Source organism: Halichoeres trimaculatus, unplaced genomic scaffold, assembly GCF_033239565.1.
Source record: "Halichoeres trimaculatus isolate MK-OKI-2021-1 unplaced genomic scaffold, fHalTri1.1 fHalTri1_scaffold_14, whole genome shotgun sequence".
Taxonomy (NCBI): Eukaryota; Metazoa; Chordata; class Actinopteri; order Labriformes; family Labridae; genus Halichoeres; species Halichoeres trimaculatus.
Window position 1 is genome coordinate 26,255,879 of NW_027437192.1, and position 25,478 is coordinate 26,281,356.

Sequence of the window (25,478 nt, forward strand, 5' to 3'; positions counted from 1 at the left end):
AACTCCAGACCTGTATGTGAGTGTGTACTGACACGAACATGGAGCAGAGAGACAAGCAAAAAGATGACTCTGATGATGAAAGCTCTGAGGAAATTTAATTTACCTCTCCTTCATTTTCATTCTCATAAAAAAGAAATGATTTTCTGATTACAATCATTAGTAAATATATAAGCAGACTGTGTCTCTTGCTGAGTTTTTATCAGTTCAATTAATCCCCTTTACCATTTTAATACAAGCAATAACAAACTACTTTTTTAATTACTATATCTTAATAGACTGCATATTTTCATATGAAAGGAGCACAATGTTACACACAACTTTATTAGGGCTGAATACCTGATTAAGGACCTGTGGATTTTAACGTTGATGTAGTCTTGTTTTGAATGTGCATAGGGGTCATTTACATTTAAAGAAGTTGTAAATCTTTTTAAAGTAAATTTTACCATGTCATCAGCGGCTTTAATCATATTGAACATAATTATCCAACAACAAATTGTGGCCAGTGAAAATACCGAGTGGCTAGTAACTCAGGGATACCACTGGCCACAGTGGCTGGTGAGCAAAAAAGTTAATGTCAAGCCCTGCCTGTCAGTCACATGAGCTAAGCTGTGCCTCTGATAGGTTGAACTCATGATCTTGGTATATCATCTAACCCACTGAGTCAGAAAAAAATACAAAGTTATAGTGATTCAGACGGGAGATGTTTTTTGAATCAGGATGTAAATATGTTTATTGGTATCATTTATGCTGTGAAAACAGCTTTTTTTTTTTTGGCTTGGTGTGTTTTTGACTTCTTGTACTTCCAGAGCCAACCTCAAGCAGAGACTTTAGAAACAGCACATTTTAGCGCTTCCTGGCTGTCTTATATTTTTAGACCAGAGGTTGCTGCTTGGTTCAGATCAAGAGTGGAAAACCTTAGGTTCATGTACCGAGTCGATGACCAGCTTCATGGCATAGCCCATCAGGATTGCGAATATCTGGTTAAGTCAACCCAAGTAACAAAATGCGATCGAGGATGCTGAAATGAGGGTTTTCATGTATGTCAGTATGAGACGGATGATGACTTTTTTTGTTTTCTGTTTTTGAGCAGCAAATCACACAAAACTATTCTATAACAGCTGAGAGGTGTTCAAAACTGACAAAACAAAAAAGAAAAATCAGTGTAAAAGCTCTCCTTTAAAGCTATACTCCAATATTGTGAAACGTTCATCAGAGGATTAGATCTCTTAGCTGCTTGAGAAATAGTCAGTGTTGATTGAAGTGTGTTTGCCTTTTTATCAGACTTATGTCACTGATAAATGCATGTTGCGACCTTGATCTGACCTGAAGGATTAGGAAACAGATCACCTGATACTCCAGCAATCACGCCTCTGGAGTGTCAAACCTACAGGACTAAAGCACAAGGTCACTTGTTTTTTAAGGCATTTTGAGTTAAAAGGTGAAAATGGGGGTTGGGGATTCTTTTAGCGAGCAGAGTTAAAATTAAAAGATCTAAAATTACAGTTTTTACTCACCCATCATCTTATATCCACCTTTTCCTCCAGCGTTAACCCCCTTTAAAGCTTTTAGGGATGACAAATGAGGAAGTGGAGAGGCTGACTTTTCTCTGACTCATCCCCCTCCACATGTGATACAAAGTCACCCGATACAGCGTCACAGTTAAGGAAAAGACATCAGCCCTCTCAAAAAGCAAAGATGGTGATGGTGGTACAGGAAAGGACATTTGAATGAGGTTTTCTGTGCATGAGGCCATGACGTGATGAGTGTGGAAAGAAGACAACTCATTCACCTTGGATGAGTCATCCAACACACCTCAGCACTTCATACAGAAATATATTTACTTTACAATACTCTCACCCTCTCCTCCACCTGCTTCTGGTTAACCAAGCATCACGACACACATACACACACACACACACTCACACACACATTTGGTGTCTCCCTGTGAAAGAAATGTCACACTACACAGACACAAGCACAAACTGGATAGAAACTGCATTTAATCTCATTTCTTATCCTTACCAATTTGCTTGTTATTGGATTTGAAAAGATGTCCTTGACCAGCGCGGCTGTGACTCACTGCAGTGGAAATGTTCGTCATCCACAGACTGAAAAGACGGGTCAAAGGGTATAAATGGACTCGAAATGGAGAGCGGAGAAATAGAAGAGGTAAATGGCCTTCAGTGAGCAATACTCAGGGTGCTCTGAGTAAAAATGAGGAATGTCTGCGTTCTTTCTGAAGGACGGGTGATGAGGCGCAATCATGGCGTCAGAGAGGAATGCTGTTTTCTTATTTAATGTAACTTCTCTTGAATTCTTGGAATAATTGTCTGATTAATTCAGAAATTCAAAGCATAACTTTTTTTCTCTTGTGGATGTAATCAGCTACTCCAAGATTTCTACATACCAAAAGAATTTTATATTTTATTGAGTGATTTAGATTGTAAATTATAAATGACCATGTCCTCATTATCTGAGCTCCAGAACATGTGATGTCTGAAGCTCAGCTCGAGAAAGAGAAAGAGATGAGCAACAGACTCAGTTTGTCATGAAACAGCTTGGATGAATCCCCTCCTCCTCTAATAAAGAAGGAGGGCTGAGTCCACACCACACCACAGATGACTAAATGAGACGCATGTTCACAGGATCCTCTGGGACGAGTGACAGCCGGGGAAGAGGCTGTCTGTGTTACTCTGCAGCCTAGATCACAAACCAATAACAGGGCTCATTTCCCTCCTTCTGTCCCAGAGGATTGGCCTCAGGGGTCAGAGAGGCGTGTCCCTGTGGTTAAGCCCCAGCAGGAGGAGGCGTGGTGGGGCTCCTGATGACGTAGCCTTGTCTGTTACCAAAGCAACTGTCCATATCTTATAGAAAGGCAGGCTCACTCCTTCACAGGAGGAAGGGTGTGTGTGGTTACAAAGCTAGATGTTCCTGAGTTTACACTTGAGGAAAGCTGGGAAACTTACTGCTGTGCAAGTCAGCGGTACATCATCATCATGTCTTTGCAGGCTATGTCAGCAGGTGACCCACTGACATATTTACCCAGGTTTGAAATATTTATGAAGGAAAACAATATGAACAGCAATGTGACTGGATCAAAACTCAGATTTATATTGAAATGTTTCTTTTCAGGGATTATTATTTTAGTGGCATAAAAGTTGGAAAAGTTTTGTCAAAAAGAAAAAAGAAATAGTACTAGGTTTTGGTAGTAGTGTTAATTGTTTTGTTTTGGAGGGTTTTTTTTGTTTGTTTGTCTGTTTTTTGATATTGTATTTTTTTTCTTGAGGTGAAGAGTTCACATTAAAAGTGCTTGGTGCCCATACTTTCTTCTTTTTCTTAGCAAAAAAAAAAGAAGAACAGAAAAAAAGAAGAGGTTCACACTAGCAAAAAAAAAAAAAAGTTGTTATTCTTCCACGAATTTCATTTTTTTTCTGAAGTTAGCGTGCATGGTGTACATTTCTAAATTTCCAGTTAGTATTACTGTATCTTATCTTTTTATTGCATTTTGCACTTTGGTTTTTAATGCTGCTGCTGTTGTATAATTCTATTCTATTTTATTTAATTTATTTGTTTATTCATTCATTTATTTATTTATTTATTCATTTTGTGGGGGGTCAAAAAAGGATATATACAATTAAAATATATTCACAAATATAATCCTGATGTCCATATCTCAATAAAACAATGCCAAACCACAATAGAACAGTGTGGCCCTGTACTGGAGGAGTCTGTGCTGAACTAGTCATCCAACAGTCTCAATAGGTGGTTTATTAAGAACAAACTATGCTTCATAACCAGTGGTGTGTACCGAGGGGGGAGATGCCCCCCCTTAGCCCTAGTGTTCAAAAACATTCCCTAAAATGTCCTCTTGAGAGCCAAAATGTGCTAAAGTACCCTCCTGGTACCCTCCTGGTTGCTAAAATATGATAAACTGCCCTTTTGGTGGCAAATTAAGTACGCTATATGTGCCTCTTCTTTTTTTTGTCTTTTCGCCCCAGCCCTTCAACAAGTCTGTGCATGCCACTATTCATTACACAAAACATATGACAAAGTACACCCTGAACTGTAAAGTGATGCAACTCATGAGTGAAAATGTCTCTTTTAGTTTTTGGAAATAAGCATCAAAATCAAATCAGACATTTATCTTTTATAAAACAATAAAATTTGTCAGTTTCAAACTGTGATTTTTTTTCTTTGTACTATTTGCAGTTACATAAGGTTTAAATGATTTGTAAACCATCAAATGCTGCTGTTATTGTTACAATTAAACAAAACATCTTAATATTTTTGAATGGAATGTATGTTATTTCTATCTTTAACTCCTTTTAATGTAAAGTTGTTTGTATAGCTGAGACACATTCTGTCATCACTTCACTAAAACAGTCAAACACATCACAAGTCCAACACAGATAATTTAATAACAAATAATAGGTATGATACAAACAAGTAACAATTAAAGAGTGGACTCTTTCAGTACATGTCAAGCAATCAGGCACAGAATTACCATCAATAATGTTTGTGTTTAAAAATCAAAGCCAGCAGAGACCTGAGATTGATACAAAATGCCTGGAACTATGTGTGGTACAAATGAATGTTACATAATGATTGAAAGTATTACAAAAGTAGAGAATCAGAGTCTATATATACTGTATGTACAACCGATGAAGATGAGTCTTTTGTGCACGATCTTTCATGTGCGTTGCAGTTCTTCAGTATTTACTTGTGTGTGATTTGGAGCTATACGACACACAGAAACTGCACACTTAATGTTTATGCATCAGTGGGTACAATAAATACAAATGTGTCTCCCAGTAACTTGACTCAAAAGAGGTTTTGATATCAACAAAAGGGGAGGATTGGCAAAATCAGACCTTTGAGTAGAGAGACCTTCTCCCCCACTCTTCAGAAACAGGATCACTATAGTTGGAGAATATGAGCTGTCATCATATTCTGCCACAAACAGTAGATGCTACTGATTTTTCAAACTCCATTCAGGCTCTGATCGCAAGGGTCACAAGTTCAAGGTCGGGGGACAGGGCTCAGCAGCTACTAGGACGGAGCATCTTCTCCATGGATCGCTTTATACTTGGACATTTCCTCTGGAAAGACTTTGCCCAGTTCCGAAATGAGAAGGCTTTTGAATTTCTGCAGTTAAACAAACAGTAGATATTAATTAAAACTTCAGATTTCAAATTTAATGATACAATTATGATTTTGGAATGCCTCAGCCTATTTGGAGAAGATATAAGGCACCACTCATTCTCTCTAGTGATGCAGAATCAGTGTCCCTGGCATCGTCTCTTACCGTCATGGTGTCGATCTTTCCTTTGACCTGCTCATTCCTGTCCAAGGCTCTCTCCAGACATTCCTTGGTGTACAGCTGAGGATTTCGACCTTGGTCAATGTATCTACAAATACAAAGCTTTGAATTAGTGTGGGAAGTTCCTTTCCTTTCTTGTCAAAGAAAAAAGTAACATTTGAGACACTTACATCTGTATGTCTATATCAGTTTTATTTGGAAAAATGTTTCTTGTTTTCATTGTATTCTATACAAACTCTAAAAAATAATGCACTGAGCAAAGTGGACACTTTTCACACTACAGATAAATCCAGTATGAGGGGATACACAGACTTAATCTTTGCTTCACTATTATCTTAGCAGCCGTTTACAAAACAATGGTTTTAGGGTGAAACGCAAAAGTTTTGTTACGTTTTAGAGTTTTCGTATGAAATGTTGCCGGGTAAACCGGGCCTTAATCTGATGGATGCTGTCCTCCTGGTGGTTCTCCAGCACATCTTGTCAGGTTTTGACCTGTACTATGCAAATTTTGGACCCATTCAACCCAACCAACACCTGGCCATCTTTGGATGCTGTGCAAAAACATTCAAGTTATCATGTGCATATTGCTCTGCATTTAGAAGTAGTGGTTGCTGAAATACGTATTCTCACACGGAAACACCACCACACTGCTTCTTGCAGTGGCTAAAAGGCGTGCTGTATGTTTTACAAAAAAGAAAAATTACATCTGCAAAAACCCAACACATAGTTTGAGACTTTTGAGATCTTTTATATGTATTTTTTTGGCACATTGTGTGATTAATTTGCTTTCTTAGGATTGGCTTGGTGATCCCAAAGTTATGACTTTCCTCCTTCCTGAGTTTTTACTCTTTTGAAATCATTTTTGAAATACAGTTTACATAACTCTATGAACAGCTGTGTTGTTAGTTCTTTTTATATGGTCTTGGTATTACTTGTACTAATTATGTTTGATCTAATTTGTCAAATAAATCTTCTTTGGTGTCCCTTACCAACATGCTGGACCTTGTGAAATAAGATCAGTAAAATAATGAAAATATCAGTAAAATAATCAAAACAGAAAGGAAAAGTGGGAAGAATGTCCTACAATTGCCAAGTCTTCAAGAACCTCACTCTGACTGACTTAAATACCTCTCGATAGTCAAGATGAAAGATGACGCAAAATTCAGTTCACACCTTCCCACACGGACATGCAGTTTAAATGGGCACAGCGGAGCTCTCCTCAACTCCGCATGGTGTATATATAGCCTTACCGCAATGATTTAGAGCCATTGATAACACAATATGAGATCGACTAAATTTTTTGATCTGGTTGGTTAGAAAAAGACTGATAAGGGGAAACCAAACTCACTCAAAGACCTCCAGCGGAACGTTGATTTCGTGAAGCTGTTGACGGCACTTCTCGATGTCTTGCAGTCCGGATATCATAAAATTTCTGAAAAATAGATCGAAAGAGAAGTAATGAATCATTTTAACATGCATTTCTCTTAATTTTCTACCGATAAAATGTTGTCATAAAACGATCTGACTCACAGTTTTTGGTTAAGTCCTGCCTGACTGCTGGGCTGGAAATCGCTGACGATGATTCCCAACTGTCGAATATTCTCGATAAATTTCTCCAGGTGCTCCTCCAGGTTATCGAATTTTTCAGCCATTTTGAATGTATCTTCAAATTACTGTTAATTTATCGGCTAACTAAAAAATCTTTTGTCAAATATTTGCCGTTTACTGCTTGATACCGACTCCACGACAGTCACTGCTAAATGTGCTTTACGGCACGGGACATGGCCAATCGCTGTGGGTTTTCTCCTGCTACCCAGGTTACGAAGATGGATAGATTGCCGGCTTCAGGCATCACACTGTCGTAAAAAAAAACAATTCAGAGAACTCGTCTTTGTGAAGAGCAGAAGGTGACGATTATTGATCGTATACAGTGGAGGGTGATCCCTGAATGTTTAAAGGTCTTCCTGCTGTTCTATCGAGAACAGACTAAAATAATATTAATAAAATAGAAACAAATAAATGAATAAAAAGGGATTTTTTTTCAGAGCCAGTAAGTCAAAAGCTTTCATTCATTAACAGAAAGCCAGTCTTTCTTATTTGCATCTTTTATCTGGAAAGACAAAAAAACATTTAGTCTCTTTACATAGCAGTTATTTTTTATATGGTTTAATAAACTAAGTGATACAGGGAATCGTCATTTCATATTGAAACTTTTATATTCAGATATATATGGTACACTTCATGGATACATCTGCACTTCTCTTTAATGAGTTGTTAAAATAGTTATGTGTGACTCAGAATTTCATTTGCAAGTGTTCTCTAATAGCCATTGTAAAAGTCTGTAATTTCTGACAGTTCAAAACACAATGGTCACTTCCTCTGTATGAACATCTAGGCTACTGTTAAAATCTTTTTTACAAACCCAGTTAAGTCTTCCATAATACCCAAATCAAGAGACTGGCTTTTACACTGTAAATGAGTGTATGGCTTTCATCAGTGGATGACTGTACACATGAGAAGGTATCTACAAACAAAGGCTTTGAAGTTTAACAAGTCTATTAAAAATATGAAAGTTAATTTAATCGACCAAGTTTGGTATGTTTTTTTCTTTTTTTCTGTTTTGCCCAAGAAAGGGGCTGTTGTTATTCAGTAATTATTATTATTATCATTATTATTATTATGCTTTACAAAACTCTTGGATATAATGCATTGAGAAAAAAAAAAAAAGGGGGGGGGGGGGGGGGGGAATATACTCATACTAAAGGTGAAAGTCGATGGCAAGACATTATTTCACCAACTTCTCTTTCCTCTACTGTAAATCTTTATGTTATTCATGACCAAACCCAGCCCACACGTTTTTAGGAAATACACGAGTAAATTCAAGGTGTTGTAGACCTTCAAAATAAAAGTTCTACGGTTATTAAGAAATGTGGGTTTGCTCTCTTTAAACTGTTGGCTTTCCATATGTTCACTGTTCAGTACTTTTAAATCTTAGTGAAATGGGTTCTTGTAGCATTGTGTCAACTAGATAGAGTAGGCAGAGCAGATTCTACTGTTGACAGGTCTTTTTTTATGATCTTTAACCGTTTAAAGTCACAATGTTTCTTCATGGCTCAGTTTTGATGTGCATTTAGCATCTGATGTAAAATAAATGTGAAGGAGTTCATTTATGAGGCTATTGAAATATTTAATGGAAAGGACATCTTAATTTAAAAATTCAGCTAGAAATGATGTGGATTCAATCTGTAGAATATTATTAGTCTACATGTGATAATACCTCAAATATAGCATGGACCTAATATTTCACCGCTTGATTTGACTGTAACGGAACTCCGTGCTCTTATTTTGAAAGGCGTAGCTCACCGGTGTGAGCAGACTGACTGAGAAGGATTACCGGGGGCTGGTTTGTCCTCGGCTGCATTAAAGCTGGAGCTGCAGCAGCTGCACACTCATCAAAGGCTCTCCTTCTCCTTCCTTCTGCGGCTCCCACCGACGACAGGTCCTTCTGGATGGTGAAGCCATTTCCATAACTTTACACACAGCGGGTTCGGTGTCCGTTCTTGACGGAACATTACACGGACATACCTCGAATTTCGCCCGATAAACGGTAAAGCTGCGGTCAGACTGCTGGTAAATAACTGGATCTGTGTGGGCGGGATAACGCATAGACTAAAAGGGAAATTTGTGTCTTGTGGGCTTTTTCGTTATACAGCGCAGGTTAGCTCCTTTTTGATGCCTGGGAACCGTAGCTTGTGTTTTCCAGGGGTTCTGGCTTTCCTCGGTATTTTTTCCACATTATTCTAGAAAATTGAAATATTTATGAGCCGTAAGACCAAATAGTTACCTCACCGCATATATCAGCATCAGTGTAATCTCTAATTTATAGACTAGCTTTATTTTCTCAGGCCGTGGGGAGTCTAATGTGTCTGTCTTACCGTCATCAGTGAGATCATTGATAACAGCTTTGCGATGCATTATGTTGTCCCAACATTTTCTTCTTGAGAATCTCCGGTTCTCACATAGTGATTAGGCGGACTATTATCCGACTCCAATGATAGAAAATGTATTTCTCAGTAGAAAATGTAGCATAGGATCACCTCAGTGCTTCTGCGTAATGCATCGTCCTATCATAAAACAACTGCAGTCATGATGTCGATGCACTTGTGGGGGATGACTGAATTCAAGTGATGTCTTTTGACGAATATAGCTGGAATTGTTTATGTGCAAACATTCATTTAACACGCAATTATTGGTTCTTTTCCTGTTTTGTCTCCAGTCTCGCCCTCTCGAGATGATGCTCTGAGGAAAAACTGCTCAGGACCCTGCATCTCTTCTTTTCTGAGGCTGCAGTGAACGGAGGGGGGATTGCGGTACAACAAGGTTAATAATCAGCGTCGACAAAGGTCTTTTCTGCGAGCAGGAGCCAACTTCTGTGGGTGAATCGTGCCCCTGTGTGGGGGGATCAGCGGAGAAACGTAGATCTATAAAAAATTATGGCCACCCTACTGCGGAAAATCGGTCTGATCCGCCTGCACGACCGAGACACTGAGGACCCAAAGCACCATCAGGGCTCGTTAAAAGGTTCCAAAGGGAACCAGAAAAACAACACAAACAAACACTGTCAGACCGCCAACGAAAGCAACATCCTGAGCACCCCGGAGATTAAGGCGAGGAAGCTGGACCAGCACGGCAAGGACAAGCCGTCCGGCAAGGATAAACAAGTAAAGGATGCGAAGGAGAAGCAGCAGACTGGAGGAAGTGGGAGTAAAGCGACCAGTGCCTCCTCGTTACCACCGCTTGCGCCTCACCGGCAACACTGCACCCAGGTCCGGACGCGGAGGCTGATGAAGGAGCTACAGGAGATCAGGAGGCTAGGGGACAACTTTATCACAGTGGAGCTGGTGGAGGACAACCTGTATGACTGGAACGTCAAGCTGCACCAGGTGGACAAGGACTCGGCGCTTTGGCAGGACATGAAGGAGACGAGCACCGAGTTCATACTGCTCAACGTCACCTTCCCAGATAATTTCCCCTTCTCACCGCCGTTCATGCGTGTCCTGACGCCCCGGCTAGAAAACGGCTACGTGCTGGACGGTGGGGCCATATGCATGGAGCTGTTGACCCCCCGCGGATGGTCCAGCGCTTACACGGTGGAGGCAGTCATGAGGCAGTTTGCAGCCAGCCTCGTAAAAGGACAGGTGAGGGGAGACAGGGCTGGTGGGTGAGGGCCCTTTTGTGGATTCTCATCAACAATATGGCATGCTTATCATCATCAGTACGTCTATTTTTAGCCACGACAATCACTGGATATGAGCAGTTCCATTAAGCACTCGTGCGTCATGCGTAAAACCAGCGTAAAACTGCTTTCATGCTCATTAAGCACAGAAAACATCCACTGTATCAAGGCTGTATGGTATAAATGTTAGAATTATTTTACATATAACATGAAAACAAGATACTGGTGTCTGTTTTCATTCGTGGGACATTTTGGCCACCAGTGATTTGCTTAAAAAAAATCAATCAAGGTTCGGAAGAAAATTGATGAAAGGAGGCTATTTTTTGTCGATAAAACCATTCTTTGGTGCTAAAGGTTTTTCTTGTTTGTAGTAGTTTCATGCTGAAAGTAAGCTAGTGTCACTGCAGGGTCTTCAGCTCCTCTTTAGTGAACAAACCCAGTTTTATGAGTATTATGTGCTATATGAGATGTTACGGCAGCCATTTCATGCAGAGCAACCTCCAGTATCTCGTTGATGCCAGCTCCTCTCTGCATGCAGGACGCTTTGCTCTCCTTCTATCTCCTCTATAAATCATCATCCGGAAAACAAAGACCCGTTTCCACGTATCGTTACTGTAGAGGCTCTATACAGAAAAGTCACTATATCCGCACTGCTATCATTCAGGAGAATAAGAGTTTATCAACACGTGCGATGCGTGACGATGGAGAGAAAGAGATGAATAAGTAGAGAGGCAGCAGGTTTGCCTACCTAACTGCAGTCCTCGGTGACTTAGACTGACTACGTTATGTAATCCTGTCAAATCCGTTGTGCACATCCTCAGTGCACTGCAGCAACAGCACTGCAATTCCGATGGAAATGGCTGCATCTCTGAAAGCACTCCAGGCTATATTTGTTCAAGACTAAAGCAGATTATTTTGTTTTCTACCCACAAGAATAGCTGTTTGTTTTCTTTCTTTTTTTTCAAAACATCTCTTTCTGCCACAGATTTATCTTTAGAGTCTGCTTTTTTCCCTGATTGACCCGTGCTTTTTGACGTCATCAGCGTGACAGCGCTGTGACAGGAGACCTTATGTAAACTGTCACTGGGTCCTCCTGTCTAACCCCCTCCCCCCAGCCCTCTGTGTTTTTTGTCTTTGATGATATAACAGGGTGTTTTTCCTGAGTGATCTCTCATTTATACAACGAATGTGTGGCGTAGAGATGTGAACCTAAAGCAGAGAAAGGAGAATGTTTTCATTTGCTGCTTGAGGAGATGGGTGAGCAGCTCTGCAGTGCTCCCTAATTATGGTGCAGTCTTCCCTCTTCAGTTGGCTAATGGAAACAATATTGATTAATTATTCCTGTACTCCTGTGTGTGTTGGTGTGTATGTGTGTGTGTGTGTGTGTGTGTGTGTGTGTGGGCATGAATGTGGCCTATGTCCCTACAAATATCCTTGCATGAGTTTCATCTTGTTGTTTCCTGGTGTAGTGACTAATTTGTGAAGCATCATGACCGACAGGGCTCACACGACCTGCCTTTATGTAACCTCTACACAACCGATGTATTTACCCTTCATTTGGCTCTCTTTCCCTTGAACAATAGCAGTGTGGCTTGTTAAGGTGTTCTTGTCTCATTATAAGTGGAAGAGCCAACATGCAATGACACAATTCAGGGGCAAAAGCCAACAGGGGGTTACTTATACACCTGCAGATGTTTGGGAACACAGGCAACCCCAGGTCAAGACAAGGAACTATAATATTTATAACGATCTTTGCTAAGTTATGTTTTATCTAAAGTGTCATAGAGTGCTGGCTTGTAGTAAATATTTATCCACACAGCTCATTGCACAAAAGGGTTTTTATGGTGTGATTTAATCAAATTTGGACTCTACAGTGATTTTAAGGCGTGAAGCTTTAAAAATTCAAAATAAGTCTGTCGTCCATTGGCTTGAAGCTGTTCTAATCTGAAGCTATGATCCTTATCTGCTTTCACAGGAAATTGAGGGAAATTTAATTTGCAGGAAAAAGCCCCTTTCATGACCAAAAATCCCCTATTTTGAAAAGCATGAACTTGTTGGTATTTTGGGTTTTCATCCGTCAACATTTTTTTTACTTTGGCTTTGTTTTTGCTCCAGGAAAAAATCAAGGCAAGCCCTGCAGTGTTTGTTCAATGCTTCTTTTATTTGGACTTTGCTAAATATGGCACTCTTAAAGATAAGCAGGGACACAAGCTCCAAGGCAACAGCAACAATTTAGATCACTGATTAGGTTCAATGAGTATTTTATGGAGCAGAGATGCTGATTCCCTGTTTCCAGGGCCTCATGTCTGGTGGATATTTTAAGACTTCGTGATAGAGTTGTTTGAGGAATATTGTCAAACAGAGACAACTGACTCATACAATATTAATAGGTTTTAATCAGTTTAACTTATTTGAACTGATAAAACAGTGAATAAATAGTTATGAGGTATTTGATTATTTTATAGTGTCATAAAGTTAAGTATAACTAATAAAAAGTTTAGCATGTGTTACTGAACAAGCTGGAAAGACTAGATCCTACATTTCCCATACTGCAGCTGGATAGTGTCTGTTATCTGATTCCTATCGACTTTAGTCTACTTTCCTAATTACTCACATGTAAAATCAGTACTGCCTGTTAAAAGTTTCCTGTAATCACTGAGGGATTTGAACACCATTGCAGAAGTTCTGCTGAGAGCTCTGCCAACAGTGTGCAGACAGGAACATCAAGACCAGTAGTGCTAAATATAAAAAGGAAAAAAAAATATTGGCATTGCCCTTTAATGACCCAGCCATCAGTCCCACGGGGCAGTCCTTAATGATCTAATGAGGATGACGATGACATTGATCCCTGTTTGTTTATCTCATCCTCTTTAAGCACATGTTTGGGTTACGCAATTGCCCTGCCTCCAGAGCTGTTTTTTTCCCAGCATGCACCTGGGCCCTCCGTGCTCTGCCCATTGACTGATCTCCATTCACACGATTACCCAGCAGCCACTTTACATGAGTATGTACCTTTTCGACAAGCAGGCGCTTAGCTGAAATAGATAAATACTGGCTGAAACTGTGAAGGCCCGGGGCACACACTTAGCTGGACAGTGACACACACGCATATACACATAATCATCATCATCATCATCTTCATATCAAATCTTTTTTGTGAAACAAACAAAATTATATTAACGAGGTTGTATTTCTCCATTGTAATGCTGATCTTCTTCACAATCTCCTCATCTTTGATGTTTTCTATTCTCTTCTCTTCCTCTTCACACTTAAACTACAGCTCGTAGTCACCGTCAGCACTTCTGTACGTCTCACTATGACAACAAATAGATGAGAAACCAACAGCTGTTGAGAGCAAGAAAGCGTAGCTCACAGTGATCAATTTTCAACAAGATGTTAGCGAAGGACATTTTCCTGGCTGTCATTAATCACCATGGTAGTCACACCTCTTTAACACTGACCGATTGCCATAATGATTTACATCCAAGGCAGTAGGCGCCATTTTGAGGTGGTGACAGCAAACATATGGCAGGGTGTATAGATACGCCTGTTTCTTGTGATTTTAAAGAGAGCTATGTCCCAGTTTTTGCAGCAGCACTCTGCCTGCTGCACCGTCTTTGCTCAGATGCTCCAGTATTAGCGTTACAGGCCTCTGGCTGCACCGAGACACAGGACAGGTTTCAGGCAGCTCTGCTTAGGTGTCACCCAGGTGGTTTGTTTTTCATGTTTAAAGCTGTTTGGATCAGTTACCTGGAAAAAAGAGGAGGTTGACATGAAAAGCAGTTTGACAGAGAAGAGGAACAGAAACAAGTCCCCACTGTCACAGCATGTAATATCTATGTAAACGAGTCACACAGTGAGTCCTGTGTGAAGTTCTCAATACAAGCTGGAAACTTCCAGAATGAAGATGATTGTTATGGTGGTGATATCAGCTGATTTGTCATGTTAGACATTTACATCAATCATTGACTGAAATACATGTCAAAATAATGAGATAAGAGCATCAATGTTTGTGTGAGAGAGATGAATTTAGTGATACTGCAGTGTGCCTGCGCCCGGCAGAGAAATGAGGCCAGCGTTGCTACAGGAATGGAAACTGTAACCCTAATCTCCAGATCATTCAACGTTACCACTCATCTGTCTTTATCCTCCTGCATCACTTTTGACCCAAAATAGCCAAGCAAGTTAACAATGGGACTAACTGATGATCAGGTTTTATAGGAACAGAAACCTGATGGATTGTGTTTAATGTGTCAGTGGATGGAGAAGCTGTAAGACTGGGGCTGTCAAAGGGAGGGTGTTGGGCCACAAATTGTTGACACTTCAGCTGTCCAGTGGAATAGCAGAAATCTGTGGGTCCCACAGTCACATTAGGATTTGTTCCAAGACTTTTACACCAACATGTTTTATTCTTCAGCAACGTTTTTGAATAGAGCTCAGCTCCCCTCGAACAAAAACTACTCTGCACAAAGAAAACCTGTGGGTTAGATGTTTGTGAGGGTGGCTGAGCGTGTGAAGTGCTCTGATGTTTTGCTGATTGCAAAACCTCCAACTGTCCTCAGACTGAAAAAAAAAACATTTTTAGCTGCTGCTTCAGTGGGAAAGTCATCCTCCTTCTCTTCTACTCGATTCAGTAATGGTATCTCACTTAAATTTTGTAGCAAGTCCCAAAAAACAAAACTATTGCTCCAAAGTAGGGCTGTATGCCAAAATTTAGCAGGATGTCAGCTAGCAAACTAACTAAACAAGGGCTGTTTTCCAAACCGCCCTTCTACATACTACATGTGAATGTAGTATGTAGTAGGCACTACATATTACCTACTGCTTTTACATGTAGTATGTAGTGTGACTGTGCTGTTGGGTCTGTTTCGTAGTATACTGCTCTGGTTTCCAGTCTCACAAGGTGGAACTACAGATGATGTTGGGTTTTTGCCTTTAATATAAATACACAAAACAAGCAATTGGCAGATCTTGGCATTTGGTTCTTTTCATAATCATATTAAACAGAATCATCATTCTTGATTTCTAATCTTACACCAAAAGTTATATTATTTACTGAAAGTAAATCTGGAAGGAATTTTTATTTTTTACAGCTGATGTAAAAACCACTTCTATATCATCCACATATGGTTTAAAAAGTGAATTAGTGGTTTATATGGGCTCAGAAATTTGTAGAAGTAAACACCTCTTTTACAAATGGAAGGGACAAGATTCACTGGTGTTCCCTTCGAACCACTTCACTTCTATCTCATGGATGGTCTAACGTTAGTGTTGTGTTGTAATTATAATGATGATTAATTCCAGTAGATGGCAGTAATTCACCAAAACCTGCCACAGCATAGACAAACAGCGTTACAGCCGTGCATTGTGGGAAACAGTATGCCAGGCAGACTGGTCCATGGGATATCTGGGGATTTTTAGTTTACTGCAGATTTTGCAAGTTTTCGCAAACTGACTGCTATGTACTAAATATCAGCCAAAATAGTAGGCACTGTTAGTGTAGTAGGCAGTTTGGAAAACAGCCAATGTGATGAAGGGATTCATTGGGATGTGTTCAAGGCCAGGTTGGAAAAATGAAAATTCATATTTTTATGTGAGAAACTTGAACTGCCGATAAAAAAAAGTATTCTAGCAGCATTAACTATGAAATAACACTCTGTTTTACCTCTTAACTTGAAGTCTGATGAGCGTAAAATGTAAGATTAAAACTACAGAGACTTATCATTCTGATATTCAAATTAAAATTTGGAAGCAAGCATATTTTCCAATCCCATGTTGATCGTGTTAAAAACTGGAAAAATATCTTTTTGAGGAAAATGGAAAGAGATTATGAAAATATAATCAACTTGTGATTTATTTTGAGCCATCATGATATTTATCATTTTTTAACCAAACCTGTTTTAGCCATACTTCTGGTGTCTTATTTTATCACAGGGCCTGATACCTCCAGAGTTATAGCTCTAACACAAACCGTAAACTCTGTGCTGTATTCCAGGTAGAGCACATTTTACTCTGTTTCATAACCTCACTCTGAACTTGTTTCAGGTCTGCTTCTATGTTAATGGAATGAAATGATGACATCTTATTTTGGACAATGTGACCAGAAAGTTTATCTTGAACCAAGAGTTGTTTGCTCCACTTGTTGGAGTCGTCTCTTTGTCCTTTGTCCTGTATTTACTAAAGCTCTGTTCACAGTTCATTTAACAGAAGGAGTGGATGCTTAAAACGCAGTGTGAAGAATTTCTCCTATGTGGAGTTCTTGACGACAACACCAGAATGAATGTCTTGATGAAGATATAAACGATCTTAATTTGTTTGGACCTTTTGGATGAGTTCTACAAATTGGGATAGGCCTTAATCCTCCTGTGGGTGGTGTGTGGGTTATATAGAGTTATATTTGTTGTTGTACTTTTTAGGCCTGTGTGTGTAGTTAATCTGGTACAAAGCACCTTGTGTGGTGGATGCTTGTTGTTGTTTTTTCTGATAGTATTTTCTGGAAACAAAAGCAAACAGGATGAAACTTGTTTATGAGTGAGCTTTAGAGATGTTTGAAAAAAGATTTTGTTATCTTTCTCATGAGCCAGACTCACTATTTCCAACTGTTCCTCCTCTTTAAACTCAACTGAACAGCTGCTTGTGTCAGCAAAACAGAGACAGAGATAAGATAGAAATATTGATCTGTTTTGGATTGAAAATTTGGAAAGAAATCAACCATGCACACTACCCAAGAAGTCAAAGATCACTAAGTTGGAAATGTTCTGTATTTTGACTCTTTAAGCTTAAAGGGAGCATACAGCTGACAGGGAGGTAAAGACCAACAATACAGAACACTGCAGCATGCAGAGAGTGCGCCAACTCATAGTTTCATTAGTGTTTTTTATTGGAGTGGTTCAGCCTCAGTGGCTTTTCTTACCTTAACAAAAAGGAATACACACAGAGTGAACACACGTGTTTGTATCAGGATCAGTTTAGTGAGTCCACTTTACAGCAGAAGTGTTAGAACAGCTGCATGATGACCAGCAGACAGATCTTCATGTGTCAGACGTCCTGTTTTCACAAACCTTCCTTCTGTGGCGTTTTTGTGACTCTGGAGCTGTTTTAATAGAAGAGACGATGCACATCAAAGAGCCGTGACATTTCTCACAAACCACACAAATGTCATGTTTGTGTATCAACCTGATCTACTCGATCTGACAGCAGGGGTTTCTGTTTTAATTTGTTTTCTCTGAACTGATGCCAGAGACAGAAGAAGCAGCTGTATCCTCACAGGCAGCACCAACACCTCACTTTTTTTTTCTTTCTCTTTTTCTTTTTTCTCCTGACGTCATCCCACGCTTATTCTTAGTCCCACCGTGTGAAGGAGGGAAGGCTTCAGGAAGGTGGTGAAAGTGTCTGTTGTCTGCTCGAGATGCTTTTCACACTGAGCACAAGAGGTTTGCATGCTGCTAGATTTATTTACAGCCTTCCCATGATTCAGTGCAGCGATCGCTCTGTGCCTCACTTATCTCCCCGTGGCCTGGTGTAGTGCTAGGTATATTTTTACTTCTCATTGAATTTGACATCTTAAAAGCCCTCCACCCTGCTTTTAAACATTGATCTAATGTTGGACGACCTGCGTTTAGACAGCTTGTCCTGTTGACATCTCCCTTGTGGAAGCAAATTTACCTATGATGTTATCCAAATGAATCGGTTTTGATTTCTTTTTCCTTTTATTTAAAGGGACTGATGTTTTACAAAGGGGTCAACTACATGTAGGGAGCATCATGGTTAATAAAAACAGCAACAATGACAAAAATCAATGTATAAGAAGAATAAGAAGAAGAGTGATAAAAAACATTTTTTTAATGGAAAAGAAAAAGAAAAATGGATGACAATCTATGTAGCTGAAGTGACAGAGGAACAAGTATTGGTATTTAGTGGAGGAAGTATCAGCATTTATCATGAGAGGGCAGATATGTGTATAAGGGTGAGTGAACATGTTATGGTACATGACAAAGAAGTTCATAAATAATAAACAAGTCTGACTTTTGACCAGAAAGACATAAAACAGGGTGAGCTGAACAAGACTTATAAGTCATCTAGATCAGACGTGAAATGTGAGGCTGTGACATGATTTACGATGACCTGAGTTTTAAATCTTTTCCCCAAAAATTTAAAAAACAAAATCATTGTCAACATCACCTCACAGTCAGAGTCTGGATACTTTGTCCCTCTTATGTTTAGCTCATCTATTTTGCTCAAACTTGTCTTATTTCTGTTGCACCAACACTTAAATGTAAGGAGATGGAGATATAATGTCACAGGTTGATGTCCTGATCATCACAACTCTTTAATGCAACATTTTATTAACTATTATTTACTTTATTATTTAAAAGCCAAGTAATTAATGGCTCTACCAGAAATATAAGAGTCAAATTTGTTGCCAATGACAGCTTCTGAGTTAGGGCTTTAAATAGAACTCTCATTAACTAATAATCCAGGGCATGAGCCTTATAAGGTTTAAATATTGATTCAACGTAACTCACAGCTATGAAATGTGCTGTAGGTGTTGCTAGATACAGACGTGTTTATGTGTTCAATTGTGACCGCAAAAAACAGAACAGGCCTGGATATGAATAACTTTGGTGATGGAGTCATGATGCTTGGCTCGGTCGCTGTTGCTTGCTACAGCTTTGAGGAAATTCATAATCTGGAGGTTTCCTTTGGACAGGCTGCCACACACAGAAATGTGTTGCTAGAAAACAGCTTCTTTCAGAAATAGTGTTTGTTTTTACGAAGCTGCAGCTCAGATTTTAAGACTCAGGCGCGGTTTACAGGACAACGTTTCATCTGAAAATGCTAAAACACTGAGGGACTGAAAATGCTGTAGTTAGCATGCCAGGCCTGCAGGTGGTGCTATAACTGTCTTGTCCAGAAGCTGCGTTTGGGAGATCTCCACCGAAGTAGAGTTGGGCCGATCATCTGGTGTATCGGGGAATACTAAGTGCAAAAGTGGAGTAATGTGCGTTTTAGGTCGCTGAAATGCCGTTTCTGTGTAAATGTGCAACAAAACTTTTGCGTTTCACCCTAAAACCGTTGTGGTTCAGTGGGCCCTCAGGAGCCGACCTAAAACGCAAACTTTTGAAAATGGCCTCCAGAGTGGAATTTTTCTGAAACGCTGCCGACACCTTGCCTTGTAAACAGTATGCTGGCATTTTTTGGGGAGAAAACGCTGACAACACACTTCACTTTGCACAAGCGCATACAACAGGATAACAGTACTGTTGTTACCATCGTTGTAAACTACCCTGTGCTGCTCAGTCTGCTGTATCTGCTGACTGTCTTCATACAAGATCTGCATCTTTTATTCCACTTTTGCACTTAGTATTCCCCAAAACACCAGCTGATCGGCTCAACTCTACTTCAGAGGAGATCTCCCAAAAGCTGCTTCCAGACGAGACAGTTATAGCACCACCTGCAGGCCTGGCATGCCTACTGCAGCGTTTTCAGTCCCTTGGCTTTTCTGTATAAACACAGATTTTTTTCACTGCGTTGTAGCGTTTTCAGATGAAACATTGTTTAAACGGGGCCTCAGAGGCCACAAGTTCCTACATCTGGGGTACACTTTTTGCTTTTTAGTGATGTGTGTTTTTTTTCTGGCTTGACTTGACAGCCAATAGAGCAAGTGACACATTTTAACAACAAATGAATAGACTTAATTCTTTTTTTCTCAAATTCTTTTCACCCACGTTTGAATTGAACACCTGATACAAACCAACATATCAGGTTTAACAAATTCTATAAATCACATGATGGTCCAAATCAGTGCTTTTCAAAGTGGGGATCACAAACCATTAGAGGGGAGTCGCATCAAATACATTTTTCATCCATTATTTTAATTATATAAATAGAACTTTGGGTTAAATGTACAAAAACCCATGCAAACAGAACATTTTTTATCTACTTTTCATATGTTTTTGTTGCAACAAGACCCTCTGAATGACTAAGTTAGGGTAACAGAGCGATATAAGCACAAAAGGCGGCTAATTTTTACTGATCAGCTTCATAAGTCAACACTTTTCAGGGATCATGGGGCGAAAAGTTTAGGAATCCCTGATCTAAATGCCAAAAATAATACTGAGTCCTAGCAACATAAGACCAGAACCTGTGTGTCTTTAAAGCAACACTCGTTTCTGTTCTGACTGATAAGATTTACAGCACTCACATCCCTGGTGAGTATAAATGTCGAGCAGGCGTTCTGCTCTGTTTTAAGATTGGAAACAAAGGAAAAGATTGCCTGGCTCTACACAAAGACACAAACACTCCCACTAGTGCCTTTGAATCTCAGCGAATACACGTTACATCTCATTTCTTTAATCCATATCCAGTGAGTTAAACTGATACTCACAATGATACCATCTTCATCACTCTCAACCACCAAGAAATGAGCTCTTCAGTGTGTTTTCTTAAAAGTGCCACCATGTGCATTATGTTTGTAATAGATTATCAGCTCATCCTCAGTCAGATGAAATAAGATGGAATAATGTTGATTTAAGATATTCAACATATTCATGATGAGACGCGACAGTGTTTTCTGGATAAGTCAAGTCTTTTGTTGATTTTTTTGTCTAAGAACTTTTCAATAACTGATTTCTCTCTGCTCATTTTTAACCTCGTTTTCTTTTTCTCTTCTTCTCCTCCTCTCACAGGGGCGTATATGTAGGAAATCAGGGAAGTCCAAGAAAGCTTTCAGCCGCAAAGAAGCCGAGGCGACCTTCAAGTCCCTGGTGAAGACCCACGAGAAGTACGGCTGGGTGTCCCCTCCTGTGTCTGACGGCTGAGCGCTCAGCTGACGTCACTCCATCCCCTGCGCTAGCTGGACGAACGCCCAGCTAGCCCTGACACGCAAAATGACACACCACGCTAACTCAACAATCTCTCATCCTCACCTTTTGCTGAGTCATTTTTCCCAAATTTTGTGTGTCTGTGATTTTACTTTTGTTTTTGTTTTTCTTTCACCAAAATGCAATGAGAGAAGACGCGTCATCATCACCATTCCTCCTCCACTGAGACGCAACTTTTCCTCCCTCCCTCTTTCCCAGGGATGCTCTCTCCCATATTTTCCTGAGACCTGAGAGAGAAGTGTGTGTGTTTGTGTGTGTGTGAGTGAGACTCCATAGGACATCAGCTGGTAGTGTTCACGTGCAGTGGAGTGTACATCACTGTCTTATTGTACTGTTTTTGTTTTGTTTTGCACATCCAAGCACATGCAGTGGGAAAAATCAGACTTTGTAGAACTTTCCACCCATGTGAAAGACTACTGAATGAAGAAGACTCATCACCCTCTCCTGACCTCTCCATCCCTCCTTTTTCTCTTCGGTGTCCTTCTCTCCGTCCCTCTCTGAAGCACTGAACTGGCATCACTCCCCCGCCTCTCTCTGTAGCTGTCGGTTCATTTACATATAAATGAAGCCGTTAATGTTTGATAGACAGCCGGTCGTCATTCACTCTTTCATTTCCTTTTTTTTTTTTTTTTTTTTAACTGTGCTGTTGCTCACAGTTCAATGCAACATGAAGATTGTAATTTAAATGGAGCTGTGCTCTTTCTCTTTCTCTTTCTCTCTATCACTTCCTTTAGCTTGCTTGTTCACTTTGTTTCTCTCTCTGTGGCTAAATTTAGCGCTCACTGTCGTGTAGATGGATATTGATTTCTGATGAAGAAAGAAGAAATCACACGTTGCTTTATGCAGAGACTCTGTACGATAAATAGAATGACAGTCAGTCACCTTTCTTTCTTTTCTCTCTACTCTCATGTTATCGTACCTGAGTGTGTGAAAGTGTGTGTGTGTGTGGCTGTAGAGAGCAAGAAGACTGTAATGCCCATGATGTAGATACCAGATGGTACAGCTGAAGGCTAGGCCTCTGTATGTGTGTTTGTGTGTGTGTGTGTGTGTGTATCAGCAAGGGAAACAGCCCTTTAAACAGAGAAAAATATGATTAACTGTGAATGATGCTCAAAGGGAGTGATGTTTTATGTTGAAGTCGCTGTCTTGTTCTACTTCCTTATTACTACTGCTGGTATCACATGCGTGGTTGTGACTTAATGTCTTCATGCACATGGCCTCATTTGTCTCTCCGGTCAAAGTAAAAAACTAAAAGGTCGGTAGAATCTACGCTTCAGATGTTTAGCCGTTCTCCAGACGTGCACATATGCAAGAGCTCCCCACGTGCAACACATACACATATTTGTGCAAACACCTGCTGAGGCTACACCTTGGGATGAAGACAGACAGGGAGAGGAGGGCCGCCATGGACGGTGGAGTAGTGCTTTAAATGAGCGACCGCTTCAGAGCCCACCTGATTGATGTCTGCTGGAGGAGACAGAGAAAGGAGAAGAAGGAGCCCGGGGAGAGAATTGTGGGAGCTTTGATCACTGATGGCTGCTTCTCGGAAATGTCAGGTGCCTTGCACAAAGGCCAAAGACAGACATTACCTGTCCAACCTGCTGTGGTTAGTTAAGAGGCCCACCATTCCTGAAAAACAACCTTTAAAAGGACTTATAAATATCTAATATTAACTCTACAGACGTTTCAATCAATCAGGCACCGTCAGACTATCTGTCCGTCAAGTCCAGCGAGCTCCTTGTGCGTTTGTTTTGCTATCTGCCAGTTAAATGTCAGAGGAAAAGCTGCTAATTGGTCTGACATTTCAGCTGAGCGTCATTAGAGAAGAGCAGCTGAGAGCAGAAGGATGGAGGATGTCAGACCTCCTGCTCGGCACTGACATTTCGTCACCACTTCTGCCCTGCTTCTTTTAAGAGGAGGGTTGAGTAAAGAGGAGACGGAGGAGTTAGTTCTGTGACGTGATGCTGCGCAGCTCTTAGGAGGTGGCTAAATAGTAACCCAAGAGTTGGATGTTGAAGTCTCCGCGCTGAAGCCAGCATGCCGTGACCTCCCCTGTGTGTTGCATTCGTGGTGGACGACAACTGTTTGCTTGTGTGTGAGTGCATGTGTGAGCAAATGTGTTACACTCCCATCATGAGAAAAAAAAAATAGGCAAAAGAAAAAAACGACAACACACCATCTGGTATGTGATCATGTACAAAAGCGTGTTAGTTCTCTTTGAGTTTGGCTAGTTATTTCAGGGTCGATCGTATAGTGATCTCTCGGCTGTCCGCTGAGGAAACCGTTAACTAAATTACTATTAAGACAAAATATCTCAAAAGCTGAGTGTTTGCTGGTTTCAAGAGAATAATTTTGTGATATAGTTTAGATTGGTAGTTTGCAGACACTAACTGGGTGAACTGATACTGTTGTAATATATCTGCATGTGAAATGTGATTGGTAGCTAGCTACTGTATATCTTTTTTCAAGAAAAGCAAGAAAAACACGGGAAAAACAAAAGTGCAAATGCTTCTCTTTTCTTGTTCTTTTTTTCTGTTTTTGGATTCTGTATTGTATGTAACTTTTTTTTTCTTTCTAAGCGTCCTAAAAGTGTCACATTATGTTATATGAATGTTTGTGTTTTAATTTATTTGTGGTTTGCCAAAATGAAGATTTGAAGCATGTTGCAGGTATTGTCACAAGAAAATGAGAAGATAAAAAAAATACGAAGAACTTCAGCCTATGTAAAGTGAGAAGGGGGAACGTTTGTTTATTTGGGGGGATTTCAGGGAGTATAAATGGAAAAAGCCTCAAGATTATGAAGGGAGTACTTCTTTTATCAAAATGGATCCAAATCCTCGTGCTCCATTGGATACTTCCTAGTCCCCTCAATGATGTCACTGCTGTCCCTGCCCCCCATTGGTCCTGCTCTAGAAAGTGAATTGGCTGATGGGAAGTGCTGTCAGCACAAAGATCTGGACTGAAAGTTCCCCCAGTCACAGATCTGGGATCAGTATGACCTCCCTGTGCTTCAAATCTAACTCATAAAGGGAATGTGCACATCTGACCTGTGATCAGTTACTCTGGGCAACTTCATCCCACTCCTGACTTGAGTGTTTGGTCAAGACCGAGGTCTTAAAAGTTTTAAAAGGTGAAGGTCATTGCAAGACCAAACAGGAATGTGCAATAAAAAGTTACAGCTTATTCAAACCCTGCTGGTTTTACTGTGCTCTTCTTTCATGTGTGGTGAGCTTACTCGACACCTGGGAGCAGCGTTTGCTGCTACACTTGCATATATTTTAATGACCTACTTAAGGCTGCTGTGTCCTCATCATGGCCCCTGCATTGTCCTACTTAGAGCTGCTGCAGTCAATGACACTGAGTTTTTCTCACCTAATACCTTTTTTTTTTGTTTAACAGAAGCTGTCACTGATTTTTTTGTCCTCTTTTATTTCAGTAAATCAATTTTTCACACCCTCATATAGATTTAGAATATGTATTCTGTCCAAAGTCAGTTTTTCCTAATTAAACCAGCTCACCATGATTATTAAAAAGCTGTATAGCAGACCAGAAACAGAGCTAGGATTTTGGTTTTGGGTGGACCTTAAAGGGGCTGTGAGGAGTTTAAAAGTGATCATGAAAAAGTCTCCCTTCCAGATATATGCCTGATTGAAAACCACACTTTAAAATGAGATAAATAGCGCCAATATAACTGGTTACAGGTTATTTCAACTTGCTACTTCTTAGCTTCCAGTTGAGGTCGACCAGAACAGGATTGATTTACCACCTCTAGGCACCTCTAGGTCTCTATGACAACACCACACTGGCTGACAAAGTTTAGCAGTGAGAAGAGATAAAAACAGAGATCTGTTTTTTGTCAACTAAAAACAATTTCTATGACTATTTTTTGTAGTGATGGTGGACACAGGAGCCTAACTCAGACATAAAAAGGACAAGCTAAAGGCTAATTAGCCTTTAGCTAAAGGCTAATTAGCCAAGCTCTGCTTGGTAGATCACTGGCAGGACATAGTTAACCAGGATTTACTAACGTTACATGTGT

General features: G+C 40.1%; 2 protein-coding genes across 4 annotated transcripts; one reads left to right on the forward strand and one right to left on the reverse strand.

The window, feature by feature from the left end:
- Window positions 1–4,399: 4,399 nt before the first annotated feature.
- On the reverse strand, window positions 4,400–7,137 carry med10 (mediator complex subunit 10). Its single transcript, XM_074686436.1, has 4 exons — window positions 6,851–7,137; window positions 6,669–6,752; window positions 5,306–5,408; window positions 4,400–5,145 (listed from the first exon to the last, which is right to left on the reverse strand). Exons 1-4 carry the CDS (start codon window positions 6,970–6,972, stop codon window positions 5,050–5,052), a joined length of 405 nt encoding a protein of 134 aa, XP_074542537.1. The 5' UTR covers window positions 6,973–7,137; the 3' UTR covers window positions 4,400–5,049.
- Window positions 7,138–8,701: 1,564 nt separating this feature from the next.
- ube2ql1 (ubiquitin conjugating enzyme E2 QL1) lies at window positions 8,702–24,628 on the forward strand. Of its 3 annotated transcripts, none has more exons than XM_074686433.1 (3): window positions 8,702–8,950; window positions 9,597–10,518; window positions 21,245–24,628. In XM_074686433.1, exons 2-3 carry the CDS (start codon window positions 9,814–9,816, stop codon window positions 21,374–21,376), a joined length of 837 nt encoding a protein of 278 aa, XP_074542534.1. In that variant the 5' UTR covers window positions 8,702–8,950; window positions 9,597–9,813; the 3' UTR covers window positions 21,377–24,628. The 3 variants fall into 3 exon arrangements, with proteins under 3 accessions (XP_074542534.1, XP_074542533.1, XP_074542535.1); XM_074686432.1 differs by having other exon boundaries at window positions 8,702–8,927; XM_074686434.1 differs by having other exon boundaries at window positions 8,704–8,832.
- Window positions 24,629–25,478: the final 850 nt, after the last annotated feature.

Excerpts from the sequence above, each read along its gene's own strand:
- med10 (XM_074686436.1), bottom strand. The coding sequence starts at position 6,972 with ATGGCTGAAAAATTCGATAACCTGGAGGAGCACCTGGAGAAATTTATC. Across the intron at positions 6,753-6,850 it reads GCAGGACTTAACCAAAAACT|AAATTTTATGATATCCGGAC; the intron begins GTGAGTCAGATC and ends TCTATTTTTCAG. Across the intron at positions 5,409-6,668 it reads GTTCCGCTGGAGGTCTTTGA|ATACATTGACCAAGGTCGAA; the intron begins GTGAGTTTGGTT and ends TTGTATTTGTAG.
- ube2ql1 (XM_074686433.1), top strand. The coding sequence starts at position 9,814 with ATGGCCACCCTACTGCGGAAAATCGGTCTGATCCGCCTGCACGACCGA. Across the intron at positions 10,519-21,244 it reads CCAGCCTCGTAAAAGGACAG|GGGCGTATATGTAGGAAATC; the intron begins GTGAGGGGAGAC and ends CTCCTCTCACAG.